The sequence below is a fragment of the Phyllostomus discolor genome, chromosome 13 (assembly GCF_004126475.2).
Source record: "Phyllostomus discolor isolate MPI-MPIP mPhyDis1 chromosome 13, mPhyDis1.pri.v3, whole genome shotgun sequence".
Taxonomy (NCBI): domain Eukaryota; kingdom Metazoa; phylum Chordata; class Mammalia; order Chiroptera; family Phyllostomidae; genus Phyllostomus; species Phyllostomus discolor.
The window spans coordinates 13,250,395-13,272,834 of record NC_040915.2 but is presented as its reverse complement, the minus strand read 5'-3'; the positions used below and the strand labels follow the sequence as shown (position 1 = coordinate 13,272,834).

Sequence of the window (22,440 nt, the reverse complement as noted above, 5' to 3'; positions counted from 1 at the left end):
GTTTTGCATACCAAACAATAACCATTAAAGATAACACTCTGGTTTAGTTTGATCCCCAAAGAGAAATTGTTGCATTTTCAAATAGACTTTGTTTGTTTGTTTGTTTGTTTGTTTTTAGAGAGAGGAGAAGGGAGAAAGAGAGGGAGGGAAACATCAATGTGTGAGAGATACATTGACCGATTACCTCTCACATGACCCTAAATGGAGACCTGGCCCACAACCCAAGCATGTGCCCCGACTGGGAATCAAACCCATGACCTTTCAGTTCACTCCCTGGTGCTCAATCCCCTGAGTCACACCAACCAGGGCCATTTTTTTTTCTTTTTATTCCTAAGATTAAAAAGGTGTTTTCCTAACTGTTCATCTGAACTGTGAGAAAGGAGCCTTAGTATTGTGAGGTTATTACAAAGATCTTGATCTTCTATCAGAAGCCAATAAGAACTCTATCATAGGATACAAACCAATACCTGAGGAAAAACACTATGCTATTTCAGAAGTAAAAAGGAGAACAAAAAATATACCAATGAGCAGATATTAGAGTAGAAATTAAATATTTGAATATCAAAGGCCAAAGAAACAATTTTATAATAGCATAAACATTGTTATTCTTTCTAGGAAGTTTCCAGCAAGAGGAATGAACAATTAAACAGCTTCCAACCATCCTACTATCAACTGCCACCACAAGGAGTACACTTTCATGGTAACTAGCACTTTCACTATGTACGCAAACACAGTAATTTCTGTTGTTCTGGTCTTCTTTTGTGACTCAGAAATACTTGATAAAGAACAGTGATTAAGTCAGGCTTTATTTCAGCTCTATTCTATTAACCTGAGAATCCTTTAGCTACCACATGGTCAATTTAAAAATTGTGTGCTCTGCCAAAAAGACACAATTTAACCTGCTTACACAACTATATCTGATCTACAACTAAGGCAAACTGACAATGAGAAATAAGAGTAGACTGTCAACTCAATGGGAACGTTGTACTGGCCTGCAGCGACAGGAACTGCACTCTAAAAGAGATTTTAAAAAATCCTGATGGTGTCGAATCTTTCAACCTCCTATAAAAATCAGTTTGTACTTCGGCTTCTGTTTATAAAAGTAGGCTTACAGTTGTGAAGACATGAAGCAATTTATTCTTGTACTATTATTTATTAATTGTTGTATTATTTTTCATATGAACAGTTATAAACCTGTTTTTACCCTACTCTGTATGTTGATTAGACAATAACCTTTATTAACTCTAAGGTATGGAAGAATGAATAACTACAGATAATACCAACACAATCTGGTTTACAATAGAATGGATTTTGAATTTATAGTCAATGTAAGTAAATCTAAGATTCTGGTAATTTACTTGAAGCAAAACAGAACATACACCATGAAAATTTTACTCAGAAAGACCCAGAAAGCTGTTTATCCAGTTTTTCATCTGACTTACTTCTGAATTATCATGATAACCAACACCACGCTGGAAATAAATCACTCTAATTTTAGTAAGTCGTTATTTTCCTTCTTGTCTCTGGGCCTTTTCGTGTAAGCTGCTCTTTCTTCTCCGCAGTATTTGTCCGTCATCAAGTCAAGCCATTACATCCTCAAGGAAGACATCCCTGAACTTTTTATCTAGATCACTCTGTTAGTTATTGACTTACAGCTCTGTGAACCACTGCTTCAAAAGTTCCAATCACACATTAGTTTGTGTAACTATTTGGCTAATATGTCTCTGCCATTAAAATGTAGGCTCCATGAGAACGGCAACTGCATCCATTTTCACGTACCATTCATTATAAACCTAACATACAAAATGAGGGGCTTGACCACTATTTACCAAGAAGGAACCTATTAAATCTTCCCTCTCATAGTACTAAGGTTTGAAGTTTTCATTTTCTACTAAGTAAGAGAAAGAAAAGTTAATATAACAGGAAAGCAAGAGTAATAGCTAAACTTAGAGTAAGACTTTCATTATCTGCATTATGTACATTATTACTAAAGCATGGGTGGGCAATACTAATGTCACTTTTCCTTTTTATCTCTTAAGCCTGCAGTGGCATCCATCAACACAACTAGATCTCGAAGACAAAAGATTTTGAAAGTCCTGCTTTAGAATAAACTTTTAAAGTACTGGTACTGGTAATTGTTAGTTCTGCATATTTAAAATATTAGCTGATAAAAGATAAGAAATCAGAAAGCACTGTTCCAAGATCAAATAAAATTTCAAATTTCAACATACTCATGAAATTTCTGAAATGGACAGTCTGAAAAGTGTCAATTTTATTTTCCTCCCTATAAAAATTCATTCCTTTGGTTTTGAACTATATAATTATGTTCGAGAAAGTGGCTGGCAAAACAATGTTACAACTTTATAATATACTTATAATACTTCATGTCCTAAAATTAATAATGTATATTCCACAACATGTATTATTTATACCAAAATATTTGACCATTAAATCTTTTTAAACTAGGAATAAAATTTGTATATGTTACTTATGAATGTCACATTTATTAGTACAGCCAATATTTAGGATCAATAAAATTTCAAGATATACATAAACACAGAAAATTATTTTGCAAGGCTACAAACTTATTGTGTAGTTTAACATTTTCTCTAAATAGCCCAAGTGTCCATTAACAGATGAGTGCATAAAACAACTATGGGACATTCACACAGGGGAATACTATCCAGCTATAAAAAAAAAGGAAATTTTACCCTTTGCGAGAGCATGGATGAAAATTTTACTCTTTGAGACAGTATTTTTCTTCTTCACAATGAAAGAAGAGTTGTCTTGGGCCACGCATTACATACACAAATGCTAACAAAAACTGATAAGCAAAAAAAAAATTTAAGTAAATTTATGACTTTGTGTTGGGCCACATTCATAGCCAGCCCACTGGCCACAGGCTGGGCACCCCTGTGAGGATTCTGATATTCTACCTTGCAGGGTACATTCTTCCAACCTACCACTGTACATTCATCATTACTTTAGTATCTACTGTTACTGATGAGGTTCATATCCATTGGGAGAACTGAGACTGAAAAGAGACTAAGAGGCACTCTCCTAGGGTTTTTTGCTTAGCTTAGTTTCTAAATATCACAAGTAACAAAGAAAAACAAAGCTTACTCAGTTTGGATGAAGGAAAAATGACTGATCATAAAGCAAAGATGGAAAAGAACAGAACTCTACAATGATGCAGAATAATCTGTATAGACTCCAGCAACGTCTCCAAGTGTGGACTATGGGGAGGGTCATCAGAATCTCCTGGGGTATTAGCTAGAATTTGGACTCCCATTTCTAAACTGCTGAATCTGAACCTCTAAAAGTGGGGTTGCAAACCTCATTTTAAAAAGTATTCCATCAAGATTTGCTTTACATATTTAGGTGCTCCTATGTTAGGTGAATAAATGTTTACTAGGGTTATATCTTCTTTTTGGATTGTTCCTTTTATCATTCTGAAGTATACTTTGTCTCTTACTATGGCCTTGGTTTTAAAGTCTATTTTGTCAGATGTAAGTAGTACTAACCCGAGCTTTTTTTGTTTTTCTTTTCCATTTGCGTGAAGTATCTTTTTCTAAACGTTTACTTTTAGTCTGTGTGTATGTTTTGATCTGAGATGGGTCTCTTAGAGGCAGCATATATATGGGTCTTGTTTTCTTATCCATTCAGTTACCCTATGTCTTTTGGTTGGAGCATTTAAGCCATTTACATTTAAGGTGATTATTGATAGATACATATGTAGTGCCATTTTATTGTTGGACTGTTTACCACTGATTTTTATTCTTTCTCTTCTTTCTCTTCTTCTTAAAGCAAGCCTTTTAACAGTTGTTGCAGTACTGGTTTGGTGTTAACACACTCCTTTAGCTTTTTCTGGTCTGGGAAGCTCCTTATTTCTCCTTCAATTTTAAATGATAGCCTTGCTGGGTAAAGCAGCTTTGGTTGTAAGTCCTTGCTATTCATCACCTTGAATATTTCACACCACTCCCTTCTGGCCTGAAATGTTTCTGCTGAGTAATCAGATACCAGTCTAATTGGAGCTCTCTAGTAGATAACTATCTGCTTTTCTCTTGCGGCTTAAGGATTCTCTCCTTGTCTTTAAGCCTTGTCACTTTAATTATGATGTGTCTTGGTGTAGGCCTCTTTGGGTCTAATTTGGCTGGGACTCTCCAGGCTTCCTGGACTTATGTGACTTTTTCCTTCACCAGATTAGGGAAGTTTTTAGTCACTATTTCTTCAAATAGGTTCTCGATCCCTTGCTCACTCTCTTCTCCTGGTATTCCCATGATGTGGATTTTGTTACACTTCATGTTGTCCAAAATGTTTCTTAAACTCTCCTCATTTAATTTAATTCGTTTTTCTTTTTGCTGTTCTGCCTGGGTGTTTTTTTCTACCTTGTCTTCTAAAACACCGATTCTATCCTCTGCTTCATCTATCCTGCTGTTTACTTCTTCCAGTGAGATTATTTATCTCAGATATCTCATTCTTTACTTCTGACTGGTCCTATTTTATGATTTCTATGTATTTTTTCTCATCCTGTTGAGAATCATTACTCTGAACTCTCTATCTACTAAATTATTTGCCTCCATTTCATCTAGTTCTTCTAGAGAATTTTCGTGTTCTTCCATTTGGAGTCTGTTTCTTTGTATCTTCTGCCTTAGATGTTAAACAATCAGTTGTTAATATAATCAAGCTGTAATCAGCTGTCTGGCTTAAGCACCATGCGAGGGAAAGCAGAGTAATTACTGTGGGCAGGCTATTGCTTCCCCTCAAGCTGATGCCACTAGGAGGGAGTGCTTTGCCAGAGAAAGATGGCTTGTGCAGTATCGGGAATGACTCAGCACAGGGATCCTGGTAGCAGTTCCTTCAGTTCTCTCCCCAGAGCCACCAGCCCTAGACTCTCCTCATGTGTCTCCAGTCCACTTTTCCCCTCCCTCTGCCGGAGCCCAGGGTAAATGGCTACAAGTGAAATTCTGTGCATTGGCCCTCTGAGAGGCTCTCTGTATCTCCCGCTATATCTCCCTAACAGAAAGAAATCCTGCTGCTTTTCACAGCTGGATATTATCTGGGTTCTTTTCTGGCTCAGGTGCTGTAGGGAGGGGAACCCAGCTTGGGATTCTGACCCAAAACTTCTCAGGGGCAACCCCCAGCCACTGACCTATCCCTCCCGAACTTCAGCGGCTGCCTTTGAGAGCCTAGCCAGCCCTCTCATGCCTCCTCTGCACTGCCTCACAGTCTTGTGGTGAAGTGGTTTCTTCTGTCTGTCCTAGGTTACAATGCCTCTCTCCAGCTAGTGTTCAGGTGGTTTTTCTGGAAGATTTCTCTACAATTTTGTTGTAATTCCAGATTGGTCCTGGGAGGAGGTTAGCACAGCTTCTGGACATAAAAGGAGAGACTGACAGAAATACAGTCATTCCTGGGGATTTTAACATCCCATTGACTTCAATGGATAGATATTCCAGGCAGAAAATCAAAAAGGAAACAGTGGCCTTAACCTATATACTAGATCAAATGGATTTAATTGATATTTTCAGAGCATTTCACCCCAAAGCAACAGAATATACATACTTTTCAAATGCACATGGAATGTTTTCTAGGATAGACCACATGTTATTAGGACACAAAACAAGTCTCAATAAATTTAAGAAGACTGAAATCATATCAAGCATCTCTCCGACCACAATGCTATGAAACTACATATCAATGAATCACAATCAATCACAAGAAGAACACTAAAAAACACGCAAAGACATGGGAGCTAAACAACGAATGGGTCAACAATGAGATCAAGAAAGAAATCAAAAGATACCTTGAGACAAATGAAAATGAGGACACAACATCCCAAAATCTGTGGGGCACTGAGAAAACAATCCTAAGAGGGAAATTTACAGCATTACAAGCCTATCTCAAAAACAAACAAACAAATAAGAAAAAGCTCAAATAAACAATCTAACTTCACACTTAAAGGAACTTGAACAACAAACAAAGCCCAAAGAGAGTAGAAGGAAAGACACAGTAAAGATCAGAGCAGAAATAAATTAAATAGAGCCTTAAAAAACAATACAAAGATCAATGAATCCCAAGAGCTGGTTCTTTGAAAATATAAACAAGATTGACAAACTTTAACCAGACTCATCAAGAAAAAAAGAGAAAGGACCCAAATAAGTAAAATCAGAAATGAAAGAGGAGAAATAACAACTGACACCAAAGAAATACAGAGGATTGTAAGAAAATATTATGAATAATTATATGCCAACAAACTGACAACCTGGGTAAAACGGGTAAATTCCTAGAAACATACAATCTTCCAAAAATGAATCAGAGATCTGAATAGACAGATTGTACCTAATGAAATCGAAGCAGTAATCAAAAAACTCCCAACAAACAAATGTCTGGGACCAGATGGCTTCATACATAAATTTTACCAAACATTCTGAGAAGAGCTAACACCCTCTCTTATTCAAACTATTTCATAAAATTCTGGAGGACAGAAGGCTCCCAAGCTCATTTTACATAGCCAGCATTATTCTAATTTCAAAACAGATAAAGACACTACAAAAAAAGAAAGTTATAGGCCAATATCCTGGATGAATATAGGTGCTAAAATCCTCAACAAAATATTAGCAACCCAAATACAGCAATGCATCAAAAAGATCATACACCATGATCAAGTGGGATTTATTTTGGGGATGAAAGGTTAGTGTAACACTCACAAATCAATAAATGTGATTCACCAAATAACAAAATAAAAACCATATGATCATATCAACAGGTGCAGAAATGCTTTTGATAGTATCTAGCACTGATTTATGATCAAAACTCTCGGCAAAGTGGGAACAGAGGGAACATTTATATTACCTAAACATAATAAAGGCTATATACGACAAACCCACTGCCTGCATCATAGTCAAAGGGCAAAGAGTACAAACATTCCTCTTAAGACGGGAACAAGACAGTGATGTCCGCTTTCACCTCTCTCATTCAACACAGTACTGGAAGTCCTAGCCACAGCAATGAGACAAAAAGAAGAAATAAAAGGCAATCAAATTTGAAAGGAAGAAGTAAAACTGTCTTTTTTAGATAACATGATACTGTACATAGAGAACCCCTAAGATTCCATGAAGAAACTTAGAATTGATGAGTTCAGCAAAGTAACAGGACACAAAATTAATATCCAGAAATCAGTTGCATTTTTATATGCCAATCATCAACTAACAAAGGAAAATTAAGAAAACAATCCCATTCACAACTGCTACAAAAAAGAATAAAACACCTAGGGATAAACCTAACCAAGGGTGTAACGACCTGTACTCAGAGAATTATAAGACACCGAAGAAAGAAAAAGAAGATACAAATGAGTGGAAGCACATATCATGTTCATGTACAGGAATAATTCATATCATTAAAATGTCCATACTATCCAAAGCAATCTACAGATTCAAACAATTCCTATGAAGATTCCAATGACATTATTTCACAGAACTAGAACAAATATTTCAAAAATTTATATGCAACCACCAAAGGCCCCATATAGCAACAGTGATTCTGAGAAAAAAGAACAAAGTTGGAGGAATCACAGTGCCTAACATCAAACTATAATATAAGGCCATAATAATCAAAACAGCCTGGTACTGGCATAAAACAGACATAGATCAATAGAACAGAAAAGAGAACCCAGAAATAAACCCACACATTTATAGTCAATTAATATTCAACACAGGAAGCAAACACATAAAAGTGGGCTAAAGATAGTTTATTCAATAAATGGTGTTGGGCACATTGGACAGATACACGCAGAAAAATAAAACTATATCACCTTCTAACACCACACATAAGAAAAAAATTCAAAATGGACCAAATACTTAAATGTTTGACCCAAAGCTATAAAAATCCTAGAAGAAAACATAAGGCAGCAAAATGCTGGATATGGCTCACAGAAATTTTTTTATCAGATATATCTCCCCAGACAAGGGAAACAAAAGGAAAAATAAACAAATGGGACTACATCAAACTAAAAAGTTTTTTCATGGCAAAAGAAACCATCAACAAAATAAAAGACAACCCACAGAATAGGAGAACATATTTGCTGATACAGCTGATAAGGGGTTAATAATCAAAATTTATAAAGCACTTACAAAACTCAATACCAAAAAACTCCACAAACCACCCAATTAAAAAATGGGCAAAGGACCTGAATAGACACTTCTCCAAAGAGAATGTCAGATGGCCAATAGACATGTAAAAAGATGCTCAACATCACTAATTATCAGAGAAATTCGAAGTAAAACCACAATGAGACACCTGTCAGAATGGCTATCATCAATAAATCAACAAACAATAAGTGCTGGTGAGGATGTAGAGAAAGGGGAGCCTTTCTGCACTGTTGGTGGGAATGCAGACTGCTGCAGCCACTGTGGAAAGCAGTATGGAGATACTCCAAAAAATTTAAAATGGATCTGCCTTTTGACTCGGTGATCCCACTTCCGGAAATACATCAGAAGAAACCTGAAACACTAATTCGAAAGAACATAAGCACCCCTATGTTCACTGCAGCACTATTTACAATCACCAAGATATGGAAGCAGCCCAAGAGTTCATCAATAGACGAGAGAATAAAACACCTATGGGACACTGACACAATGGAATTCTACTCAGCCATAAAAGAAAAGAAAAATTTACTCTTTGCAACAGTATGGATGGAGCTGGAGAACATTATACTAAGTGAAATAAGCCAGTCAGAGAAAGACAAACACCATATCATTTCACTAATGTGGAATCTAACAAACAAACTGAACTAACAAGCAAAACAGAGACAGACTCATAGATGGAGAACAGATGACAGCCAGTGCAGGTCGGGTGAGGGGTGGAGAGGTTGAGCAAAAGGAAAAAGGACTCATGGATATGGACAACAGTGTGGTGGCTGCTAGGGGGAGGGGTGTATAAGGGGACTAAATGGTACTGGAGAAAAAACAATAAAGATTAAATTTTAAAAAATAATAAAAAGTATCCCAAGTTTTGAGCTAGAGAGAGAGATTTATAATCACATTACCTTTAACAAATTCAGGAAGAAGGAAATACCATACCTTATCTGAAGTAACACTGAGCTTTGTATTCTAGATAGGAGCCTGAGATATTACACAAACTGAGTAAAAGTTCACATTTTCACATAATATTTTGTAAAATAAATTGATTTTCTTTGTCCAAACTAGAATATAATGGCTTATTATAAGCCATTAATGAAGATATTAATAAGCGTTATAATTAAGAGTGGCTTGATACTGAAAAATTTATTTTAAGTGATCTAAGTTAACTGTGATCCAATCACAATTTATTTGTAATTTATATAAATTAAGCACTGCTCCTGAGTTTAAACAAATCTCTCTGGATTACAATGGATATTAACTTTGCTTGACTTTTAAAACCATCAGGCACAAATTCCACACATTTTTTCAAAAGAAATGTTTGCCTATGAACAAGTATTCACCTTCTTAAAAACCAATTTCAGAATGAGGTAACAGATAGTTTTGAGAAAAAAAATTTTAAGTTTATATAAATTAGGGAATGAACAATATAGTAAAAAATGCTAATTTTTTTTGTTTATCAGAGGATTCTATTTAAAAAATCCAACATGTCACCCTAAATCTAAGTTTCATATTTTTTTGATGAACGTAGTTGAGTGCAAAGGACTTTATAATTGAGATTTTTTTCTCTGGGGTTTCTTAACTCTCCCAATAGGGGAGAATACAAAAGAACTATCTGAATAAGAAAATCTATTTCCACCTACAAGATTTTTTAGGAATATCACATTAAAAGAATACTAAGGAAGCAAATTACTAGTAATGTAAATCTCTTATTTAAACTTCATAATCTTTCTCATTTGAAGAGGATTTCCTCTTTCACACATCAGGGTCCTGGAACTTGACTGGAACTCAGAACTCTGGTTACCTACAACATCTAATCCTTTCGTAGTAGCTTGCAAGCATCAAAGGCCACCCTCACCTGATGCTTGGCCGGATCTATGCCCTCCAAAATAGTCTTCATGTCCTCCTGCTTGTCCTGCGAAAGGAAAAAGAAGAACTCACGGATCTTATTCCAAAAATGAAAATCACATTTGGCCATGAAGACCTTGTGACTGGTACTTCAGATGCTGGGCTTTGTTAAACTCAGGATCTTCAACTAAAGGGATTCTCATCTGTAGAGACCATAATCTCAGGAGCAGAGCATTATTTTTTAAAGGGTGTGACAATGTGGTTCTCTACCAATATAACTTCAATATAAAGCTTAACAAATGCAGATATAATGCCGCTGAATTATTTGAATTCATGCCTTTGTCTCCAAACACAACTAAAGCCACAGAATCCAGAACAGTATGTTTTAACAGCTAACCAAAGAATAAAATTAAAAGATATGGGGATATCACAAGTTGGGAGAGAAAATAAGGAAAATATTTTAAGATAATTACATAGTTATGTAGCCCCCACATTACAAACGTACTGAGTGCTCATTCTTTTCAACTAAAATGGGAACATTCAAAGAACTTGAGAGACAGAGTATCTGTATTTTCTCTAGGTCTAGACTCCTGACACAGAGAGTACTTGAAGATATAAATGACAAAACAGTAATAAGCTTTGCAGTCACAGGCCAGAGTCAACTAAGTCACCAAATAAAAATGTAGCCTAGATAAGTCTTTATTCTAAGTCACTCCTACCTCCTACCTGGGAGATATGCTTACTCTAAGGGGATGCATGCTCCTATAGTAGAGATTTGGCAAGAAGGATTTTGAGACAACTACTGATTTGAAGAAGCTGACTTCCTCTCCCTACCCCACCCCTACATGATTTTCAACAAATAGCAAGCCTCATTCAAACTATGAATAATAAGCAAAAAAATCCAACATAGAGCCTATTAAATTCTTACAAAAATGGAAACAATAAAATTTAAGTCAAATATTGCCCTACACTTTCAAATAAATGAAACAGAAAAAATTCTTTACATAGCTGAACAAAGTGACATAACAGCAAGAGATTAAAAAGTGAGTTGGAAGAGCAGAGGAAACTAAACAATAATAAAACCACGACAATCACACTAGACGCAACTAGAATAAAGAAAAAATAGTGACATGGAAGATGAGCTTAAGAGAGAAACAATGCAGAGGAAAAGGAGAAAGAAAGAAAAAGAATTAAGGTAATACAAATAGGGGAGATCCAAACAATGGTTAATAAATATCCTGGATGAAAACAGAACAGAAAGGGCAGTATTCAAGCATGTAATGAAAGAAAACTGGAGGAGGAGATAGAGGAAGAGGAGTAGGAGCAGCAGCAAAAATCTTCAGTTAAAAAGCACTCACTATTTTCCAGGTAAAACTAATAAAGAATAATAAACACCAAGGTACATCCTGATGAAATCACAGAGGTTTAAGTATAATGAAAGAGTCTTCTTATAATCCAGGCAGAAGTAGGAAGTTACTTACATACAATGAAAAATAGCCTAGTAGGTTTTGGCAATGCTCAATACCACAAGACAAAGAATAAAGTCTTCGAATTTTGGGGGAAAAAACAAGTGATTCAATAATTTTATATATGGTAATATTCACTTATAAATACAACATATGGTAATCTAAACATGGAAAGCACATGAGAATTCTTACCCGCCCTCCCCCCCAGGGGAGGGGAGTAAATTCAAATCAAAATACCAGTATCTGCCAGCCATACGGTAAGTCAATTCAGGCACTCAAGGATTAAGAAACTTCATGATATGGAAGACTAGTAAACACAGACTCCACCTAAATTTACAGTTAAAGTCAAACAACTGGCAGAAATAGTGTCATAAAATAGAATGTCCAAGTTATAAAACCACAGTAATGTAAAAAATAAAATGGTGGAAGATATATTTAATCTCCTCTTTCAGAATGAAGTCAATAGATATTGTCTGAATATTTGATTTTTTAAAAATTTGCATTTGTAAATGTCTGAATATTCTTCCAGAAAGCAACTTTATACATGTGTTTTATAGTTTACCAAAGTTTTGGGAGCAATTAATGAGCAGCTCCTAGGGCTACTTGAACACAGGGAGAATTTTAAGTTAAAACAAACACTGGCCTATGATCAAAGATCAGAAAATTAAACCGTCAAGAAAGAAGGAAAGAAAGAAGGTAAGATAGGAAGGAAGGAAAGAAGTAAGTAGGTACATAGGTAGATAAATAAATCAAGTTAAATGATGTTAATGAGAATGCTGGGAATTAGGAAGTCTCAGTTATTAATAGAAATATAGACTGATTTAGTATTTTTGATCAATCTGGCAGCAGCTATCAAAATTTTACATGTGCACCATTCGATAATCAAAACTTCACCTCTAGGAACTTATCCCTGTAGATGCATTCACAAAAGCAGAAAAGATGTGAATGTGTTTAATAATATTTAGTGTAGCACCATTGTAATATTTAACCCTAATAATGCAAATGTTTATGAATAACTACTTAAGGAATAAATAACTGAAAAGGAATTAGAAATCCATAGGAACTGACATTGAAAAATATTATTAATAAGGAAAAAGTTGCAGGACAGTGTGTGTGGTATTTTGTGGTAACAAATCCACTCATATACAAAAAGACATATAGCCCACATACACAGAAGATACAAATACTTGGGTGTATAGAAACATCCAGAAGAACACACAATATATTGCTTAAGTTAAAAAAACAATCCTATAGAAGAGGACCTGGTCCACATTCCTATTTTATAAGATCTAATATAAATATTAAAATGATCCTTCATATCTTTTTCTCTTTTAAGGGAAATCTCATTTTAAGAAAATAAATTCCAGGAATAAGAATCAGAGGGTGCTAATGTTTCCATTAGCTCAATTACTCTAAGAAAATGCTCCCCAAAAGTTCATTTGGCTGGCGGAATACAATACAATGAAAGCAGTAAGGGTCAAAGAGCTTACTTTATGGATAGGGAAGAAAATCAGTGACAGGCCACTGTGATATATTCAAAGAGCCCAATGTCCTCATCTGTGCAAAAGTGTTTCAATTTTTATTAAAACATTAAAAATAATAAACCCTTAAAAGCTATGGTCAACACTACAGAGAAAATCAGTATAATAAAAACCAAAATTCTATTTCAGTAAGAAATTATATGAAGAATTAAACATTGATAAGAATGCTTCTTTCAATATATGTGACTTTTCATCATACGTACACAAAATATCTCTGGAACAATTTAAGAAATAAAAAACATTAATTGCAAACAGAGACAGAAACTGGGTGTCCACAGAATGTTTTTATACTTTGTGAGTTCTGAACCATGTAAAGGTATTACCTATTTAAAAATTTTAAAAACATGTACTTTTCAAGTAATTTTAAGGTTTTGTTAAACAAAAATTTAGTCACAATAATGAGGAAAGTAACTAATTGACAGGACAACTATTATTCAATATAGCAAAGACTCCTTAGCCATGCAGCTCAGTTGGTTAGAGCGCCATCCCAATATGCCAAGGTTGTGGGTTCAATGCCTTGTCAGGGTACATACAAAAGACAACCAATGAATGCATAACAAAATAACATTTCTTTCTTTATATATAAAAATCAATTAAAAAAAAAGACTCCATAATTAGCAATACTGTGTGCCTACCATAATTCTTTAAGTTGGTTCCATATATTTTCTCTGATCCATTATATTTAAAGCAGCTTAATTATGAGCATAAAGAAACTATGTTCTATCTCATCCCTGGGTACCCTCTTCCTCTCCCACCCCTATCTTCAAGGTGACAAACATCTTAAAAGTAAAATGCTATTCTAAATTCCTTGTTTTTCAGTTCTTATGTATACTTGAAAGTCAAAGCTGAGAAAAATAAACAAAGGAAATTTTGAAAAGTCTTAAGACATAAAACAAGAAAGGAAGATGAAGTAATGTAAGTTTTTTCTGGTACCTGAAATAAACTTTACTTGCAGAAAAAGAATAAATTTATAATTGAGTAAGATAACTGGAGAGACTATATTCTTGACTTAGTATTACACAAGGGAAGAGGAAATAGTTTACTTAAAACAAAAATCATTTTGAGAAAATCTTCCTACTTTTTTGACAATTTTTAAGTAGGATAAAACATTGATACTAAAAAGACTTAGGGTGGAAGAGATAATGACTTAGCATTATAATGCCAGATTATTCTTTACTGGGGTAGCCTTACTAAATTAACTGTGCATTTTAGGGACTAATAATTTTTATCTATTAAAATAATCTATAAAATATTTTTATAATATGTGAAATCTGCTAATTATTCATTATAAATAACCTCCAAAATAATGCTTGGGGTCATTTAAGATATATAGGTCTTAAACGATAAAATAACTTATATAATACTTATCACCATTATTAGTAATAATGATTTCTATCTTAAAAATTCATTTTCACAGAGGATCTCATACGACTTTACACATTCTTGGGCTAACAAGGCACTCAAGATCATCTAGCCCATCCAACCAAACAGTTGTTGGTTAACTTGTTCTTTAGAAATCATAGTTAGATTTCTTAGGCTAGGTCATAAAAGATCATTTGGTCCAAACCCTTCATAAAAAAAGTAAAAGGATGAAGAGTTGGGAAAAAAAAAAAAAAACCCAGAAGAAGCCTGTAAGAATTTAAGTGACTTGCCTAAGTACACCCAGCAAAGCCAAAGCTACTCCTCAGAGAAATAAGATTAATCAGCTTCCAAAGACAGTTTTTTCCCCTAAATATTTCTTATGGATTTTAAGTATTGGAGAATGCTAATAGGTTTTAATACAAACTTCCTTATAATGGGTTTACATCATACCATACCCTATAATCACACCAAATACTTAAAAACACACCAGAGCCCAATAAACAAAGATGCTATGCAGAAAAAAAACACAAGGAATACTATTTATTTCAATTCATGATTCCCATTATGGTGGTGGTAACAAGAGATGCAAATAGCAGGAAGATATGAAATAGGTCATTTGTTCAGGGTTCCTCTGCTTATAGAGTAAGCTCAGTGCTTATAGAGTAGTTAAAATGATTCTGAATGCTAAACAGGAAGAATTTTTAAAAATCTTTGGAATCAATGGACAATTTTTAATTTAATTACTGATTTTCAAACAGAACATTTTAAGTGGCCTATTTAAGGGCCCATGTGGCTCAGGCACGTTATCCTGTAAACTGAGGTGTCGTGGGTTTGGTTCCATGCCCCATAAGGGCATATACCTGGGTTGCAGGTAGGGTCCCCAGCTGGGGTGAGTGCAAGAGGCAACCAGTCCATGCTTCCTGCTCACATGGACCTTTCTCTCCCTCCCTTTCTCCTTCCCTTCCCCCATCTAAAATTAATAAGCATGTCCTCAAGTGAGGATTAAAAAAAAAAAACAAAAACTAAACTAAACCAGCCCAAAGATTTGAAATAATGGATTATTCAAACTTATACAATTATTAAAAAGTTAGATAAGCCACATATCAATCCATAATCCCTAAATATGGTGGATATTCAGTGTGCTTTTAACTGGAACTATCTATGAATATTTTTAAATATTTTAAAACTAGAAAAAATGATGTTTCAAATTAGAAGATGTACCTATTTCAAAATCTACCCGCAAATGCCCCAGGTATGCCATTTGTTCTGGCTATAATTTTTTTGAAAGCAATAAATATGAAATTTTCTACACTTCATTTAAAACTAAGTTATCAGTTACACCTACTACATATTTAGAATGAAAAGCCCTAAAACTTCTCAGTTTCATCTCAGGAAACAATACAAGAAAACCAAATTGTAGCATTAAACATTTTTAAATCATAATTAGTATCTTAACTAAGTCTGGGGCAGAATATTTTTAAGAATGAGAAACAGTTTTTAAGCTCCTTTTTAAAAAGTATAGTACCAAAACCTTGAATTATGGCAAAAGTTAAACTCTGAAATCTAATTAAGGCTTGAGGGTTGGTCTCAATTGTGCGTCAAAGTTTTTTTTGTACTTCCTTATTTAAAACTGAGTATAAAAACAGTTCTCAGAAATGAAGATTCTCAATCAGCCCACAAAAACATCTATTTAACTTAAAGAACTAGCAAACCTAGTTATCAAGAACACACCTATGAAATGCCAGGAATAGACTACATCTCCACTCTACACAATGCGAGTGGAGAGTCTTCCATCTGCAAACCAGAGTTCCTCCAAGTTTCTGGAGGAAACTGTTACAGCCCCAAGACAGATCCTAGGAGGAGGCAACAAAGAATGAAGGACAAGAAAGACGCTAATGCCTTGTTATGTCCAGTTAGTAATAATTATTAATCCTTTTTCTCAGGACTCAAGGACCAACAGGTCTGCTTTATTCACTTCTTGTGTTTGACTAGCTCTTTTTGCCCCTCCTTCGCTTTACAGTAAAGTCTGAAACTACAAAGTTTATTCATAGATTTTAAATACCAAACTTACTACACTTTCTCATACTTTCCATATCTTTTATAAAGAATAAATAATTAGGAAAAGAACTAGTATTAAAATTGAAATGTCTTTTGTAGAATGCAAAAGCACGGACTAGGCAATATATTTTTAAAATCAATCTAATGATTCAAAAGGAGAAAAAAAGAAAGTTATGCAAATGAAGTTATTAAATCTAACAGTATAACTGAAAAATAAAAAGTCAAAAGTTCAATAATAAGTGAATGATTATGGTTCATTAATTTGATGGAATATTATGCAAGGGTTATAAACATAGACTATGTAACAATATGAAGATTATGAAAAACACACTGGAAAAACAGAAGACAACTATATTATATGTAAATATGAATGCAGAGACAGACTGCAAAATATAATATTAATACTTATGTTAAAATAACAGTATTACCTTTATATTTAATTAAGAGATTGATTTATCTGACCCAATTTTTAAATCTTTTATTTTGAATATAAAATAATACAGAAAATTCAAATCTTTCTATTTGTTCACTTAATGCAATTCTTCTAAAGAACTCTAATCACAAATACTACCTAATTTCAGAAGACTATACAAATAAAACATTTGAAAATATTTCATAATAGATTTCTAACTCAGTTAAAATCGGTAAGATTTTGCTATATGTTAGAGCATATTTTACAGATAATTCCTCTTTCTCCTATTTAATATTTTCAGAAAAACTCTCAACCAACAGGTTGAGAAAGTGACTTTGCTGTAGAAAAATAGAATAATTCAGGTAAGAATCTGGAAGATATGAGTATTAAATTTGTTTATAGCATCTCAGCTTTTATATTCTACCCCATTTCTTTATTTCAAGTGCCGAAATATTCAAATTCTTAATTTTTATAGATGATCCAAAGCAACTCTAGAAAAGGAAAAAGATATACAAAGAAGGCAGAAGAATGAGCTCTACTTATAATATCTGTCATAATTCTTAAATAAAAAAGTACACCTCAGAAAGTGTAACTGATTGGGGAAGATCCTAATTAATGAGAATGAATGCTAGTGTTATAATATTTAGTACTAGTAGAAGTAATAATAAATGGCATAATTATACATTTACCTTAGTCAAATAATTACTTTCCAACAATCTCAGGTATCTATTTTAGAATGTCAGTTATTATAAATGGTTTAAAATGCAACACTTGCAGTGTTTTCCAAAAAACTAAAACTAATAAACTTGATTCATTATAACATGTATCATAAATTTTTATAAAATATATAAGGGAATTCTGTGAGAAACTCTAGAAAACAGTTCAAAGTACCCTCACAAAATAAAAATGAATCAAAGTACACATTTCAGCAAGAAGCATAAAACTTTATGTGGGATATGATTTACAATTTCCATAGCTGTAAAGAATATTACAAATATGAATCTACCATCTAATTTGACACTGTGAAAAGCCAAAGTAGAAAATGCTTACAAAAAACAAACAAACAGCCCTGGCTGGCGTAGCTCAGTGGATTGAGTGCGGACTGGGAACCAAAGTGTCCCAGGTTCGATTCCCAGCCAGGGTACATGCCTGAGTTGCAGGCCATAACCCCCAGCAGCCGCACATTGATGTTTCTCTCTCTCTCTCTCTCTATCTCCCTCCCTTCCCCTCTAAAAATAAACAAATAAAATCTTTAAAAACAAAACAAAACAAAAAACAACAAACAAACAGAAAAATAACAGAATGCTTTAATAATGTTAAGATGATAGTAGCTTTGCTTTTAAAGGTCAATTAGAGGAACAAACAAAAAATATCACTCAAAGTGACTTGACAGGTTATTCTATTCTGCAAACATATTACTGAATGTATAATATGTCTAATAAAGGGCAGTTTAAAAAGTTTAGGAATGCCAGTCAGGATTGGGGTGAAAGGAAGGAACAAACTAATAATTTTACCCAGGAAATAAAATGGTATTAAAAACTCAGTATTTTTATATACAATTAATAAATGCAATAAAACTAGAACAAATAGCCAATCTTAAAAAATGAAGCATGCAACTAGAGATCTTTACTAGTTTTTTCTAAATGTTAAACATGAATGAGAATTAACACAAAAATATTTGAAATTAAAAATATCTTACTAAATCGGCTCCTGCTTGAAGCAAAACATCTGCGACATCCGTGTGCCCATTCTCACAAGCATAGGCTAGAGCCGTGTCTCCCGTCGCTGTTGTAGCATGAACATTAGCACCTAGAAAACAAACAAACAGACAAAATCACACATCGACTTTGTGAATTGTAAATTATATTAAACAGTTCAATTTTGTAATTTGGTGAAACTGATGAATTTGAAGTATAAAAATACTGCTATGTATTTTAAATGTCCTAATTTTCCTTTAAATACACTTTGTAAAAATGCTTTTAGCCACACCAAAAGGAATTACATAAAATGATTTTAAGAAACAGTAAAATCTACCTACATATCCTCAGTAAGATATACCCTAGGAAAGAGCTACAAAAACAAAAAAATATCAGTTTTCAGAAATCGTATCAGTGGTAGTGTTGGATTGTGTTCTGAGACAGTTCTATGGGTACTGTGGTAAAAATCAAGTAATCCTTTAGTAAAAGTGAAGTTTCTGGCATGGTTGAAAGAAAATATGTAAGAAATTGTTATGGTTAAGTAAAAACTCTATTGTTCTGAATTGGAAGTACTGACATGAACTCATGATGTATTTTACCCATAAAGAAAAAAATTTCCTAACTCTGATCAACTAAAAAAGCCCGGAGACAATGACATACCAAGAAGAAAGAGTACTTCTGACTTAGACCATAATCTCTAAGTACCACTTCTTACTAGGTAGAATAAGGGCTTCTTAGAAAAATGTTTGGTTCCAAGTCAGAAGCTGCATGAGATAAGCATGAAATACCGTGCCGTATCAGAAAGCAAAGCAACCTCAAAGACTATACAATGAGACCATATCAAAAGGATTTAGGAGGTAATGTTACTGACCAAACAGAGTCAAACTGCCCTGCCTTCTGACAATTTTTGCATCAATAAAAAAATGAGGACTGTGATGAAGTGAAAGCCATCATATGTTTACCCAAAAGTTCAAAATAATGTTCATATCAAAAAAAGCCCCCACTTTATTGGTCACTACTGAAGGATGCTAGGGAACCACATTATTATTTTGGGAGCATAAATAAAGGGTGAAAAACAAATCAAACATTTATTTATACTGCTATTTCTACATGATTTACATCTAAGAGTAATCAAATAGTTCATGAGGGGAAGTTTCTCTTTAGACTTATTCCAGATAATAAATAAGGAAGAAATAATAGAATTTAGAATACCACCACTTTGCTACCCCTACTAAATTAATAGATCTAAGCAATGATCATCAATGGCTAATAATATTACAAAAAGAAAGACAATCAGACATTTATTATCTCCTCAAGATAACAAATAATATAAATAACAATTACTACTGATAGTCTATACTAAACACACACACACACACACACACACACACAAATTCAATCGAGTCTCTAAATTTAACTACTACTTTCTAGGAAATCCAAGGGTCAGAAAAACAAGTTAAATGAAATCATGGAGATGCAATTAGCAAAATCTATACTACAGAAAGCCTAAAACATAAACATTCTACTTCTTCAACCAAAACTTGTAAGGAATAAGAAAAACTAGAAGGAGAGCCCATAGATTAAAAGAAATTTAAGAGACATATTGATAAATAGTTATTATATGAATCTCATCTGAATACTGATTCAAAAGTCATTAAGCACAAACATACACATTTATAAGACTATCAGGAAAACATGAAAACTGGATATTTAATGATACTAAAAGTTATTATTTTAAAAATTTAGGGAGGGAATAGTACTGTTACTTCTTAAGAGATTATCTTTTAGAGTTACATATTGAAATATTTACTGAAAATTTATAAAAATAAATTTATTTTAAACTAATTTATTTTCAGATTTTAAATATTCAAATTTTAGTTAAAAAAATTTTTTGTTAACTATGTATGGTGACTGGTGTTAACCAGACTTTCTCAGCAAAATTTTTTAAATGCTTATTTTAGACAAAAATAATTTTATAAAAATAATGGGGGACTGAAGGACATACAGGTGAAATGAGATTGGCCATAAATTCAAAGTCGTCAATGTTGTTGATAGGTTCTTAGGGTTCATTTAACTACATTTTCTTTCTTTTTTTTTTTTTTAAAGATTTTATTTATTTATTTTTAGAGAGGGAAGGGGGCGGGGGGAGACAGACAGACAGACAGACATCAATGTGCGGTTGCTGGGGGTTATGGCCTGCAACCCAGGAATGTACCCTGGCTGGGAATCGAACCTGGGACACTTTGGTTCCCAGTCTGCGCTCAACCCACTGAGCTAGGCCAGCCAGGGCTCATTTAACTACATTTTCTATGTGTTGGAAAAAAATGTTGTAACAACAAGGTTTTTCAATTTTACAAAACTGTATAGACAATGTGTAAGAAGACCTATGGCATTTTGTTTAGTGCTACACTAAAAGAAGAACTTTTATATAAATAAATTACACTCTAATGTGCAAAAAAGTGGTTGGTAATGATCATATAAAAAAGTGATTCTCAAACCCCTAAGAGAGTTTTGGAAACTACATGCTTCAAATTAGCAAAAGCAGCTCAATATGAGAATCAATAATGATGTAATGGAGAAAATAACGTTAGGAATTCTAAGTCTGAATGTTGGCTCTGTCCCTTATTCGCTTTGTACATTAGGGAAATTATGTGACAAGATTGTGCATCTGTTTCCATATTTATAATAACATGTTTAGTAATTTCTTACTGTGCAGGGACCAGTGGTAATAATACCATTGGTAGAGATTCTTTTTTAATTGAGGTATAAGTGATATGAAAAAGATTCTTCACTGGGACACAGACAGTTACCAAAAATGATGAAGGGACAATGACTAAATGATGCATACACTAGCTATAGTGATTAATAGTGTTTGAGTCAGGGAAGAGGTCAGTTCAACGGTTGGTTTTGCATTAATTCAAAATCTGAACAACCATCTGAACTATTAACCATCTGGATTCAGAAATTATTTCGATTGTAATTAAAAAAAAATTGAGGCTGGGTGGCAGTCAAATTAATGTAAGAGAAAAAGCCCAAAAAGGATGAATTGGGTTTTGCCAAGTATCTCATTTTCCTTTACATAGTTTTAAGCAACATATCAGATGTGGATAAAAAAGTTATTTTATTTCTAAATGATATATAAAGTTTTATATCTACCTCAATCAATTCATTTGGTATATTCTTACTTTGTTCTATTATTATTGCTTAACAATGTATAAATCACAATTTATTTTAAAAGTACTTTTACCAAAAACATAAAATTCTCACTTGTTCTTTTGTGTAAGTGTGTGTGTGCATGTGCAGATTCAGAAATGTCAAGAAATGAACAGGTTTAGAGGCACAAAATTACGATCTCTATTGTGTCATCCCCACCTCCTGTTATTAGCAGAGAGACTAGAAGTTAGTCTCTCTCTCCCTTCCAGAAGACATAAAACCATTCAATGAAGAAAGAAGGTCAATGAGAAGCCTATGGTCACCAAGCAAACATTAATAAGAAACCTTTTTAAAAATGCCATTTTTGGAGATTTAGGAGTCAAAGAAGAGCAGTTAAATTGCAGCACAGCTGCCCTTCAACTTTTGTAGAAATGAAAAAGTTAAGGCTAATTGTTGAAGTTATGAAAGCAATATAAAAGCCTTTTTCTAAAAGGCATTTTTTAAAGCCACATACCAGCAGCCAATAAATATTTCACCAGCTCCAGGTGTCCCTCCTGAGAAGCTTCCATTAGAGGTGTGGAGCAGCCAAGTTCTATATCAGCCCCCGCCTTGATCAGGAAGTCTGCAACCTCAGAAAACCCTCCACAGCAAGCCAAGGTCAGGGCAGTTTCTTGGGTTTCTTCTGTCTGGGCATTTATATTTGCTCCTGGGGAGAACATAAAAGTAGATAAAACTAATTACAAGAGACTCATGAAAAAGATGTTAATC

General features: G+C 33.8%; 1 protein-coding gene across 4 annotated transcripts in view; it reads right to left on the bottom strand.

Moving 5' to 3' along the window:
• The window catches only part of LOC114510425 (ankyrin repeat and KH domain-containing protein 1), a 109,439-nt gene that overhangs the window by 45,704 nt on the left and 41,295 nt on the right, over positions 1–22,440 (bottom strand). For 2 of the 4 annotated variants that reach the window (XM_036014091.1, XM_028529053.2), the window contains exons 9-10: positions 22,187–22,378; positions 18,522–18,631 (exon numbers count right to left, since the gene is read on the bottom strand). In XM_036014091.1, coding sequence (XP_035869984.1) covers positions 18,522–18,631; positions 22,187–22,378 — 302 coding nt within the window. Of the gene's footprint in view, positions 1–9,961; positions 10,051–18,521; positions 18,632–22,186; positions 22,379–22,440 lie in introns of those variants that run through there. The other 2 variants (XM_028529052.2, XM_028529056.2) reach the window with 2 other exon arrangements.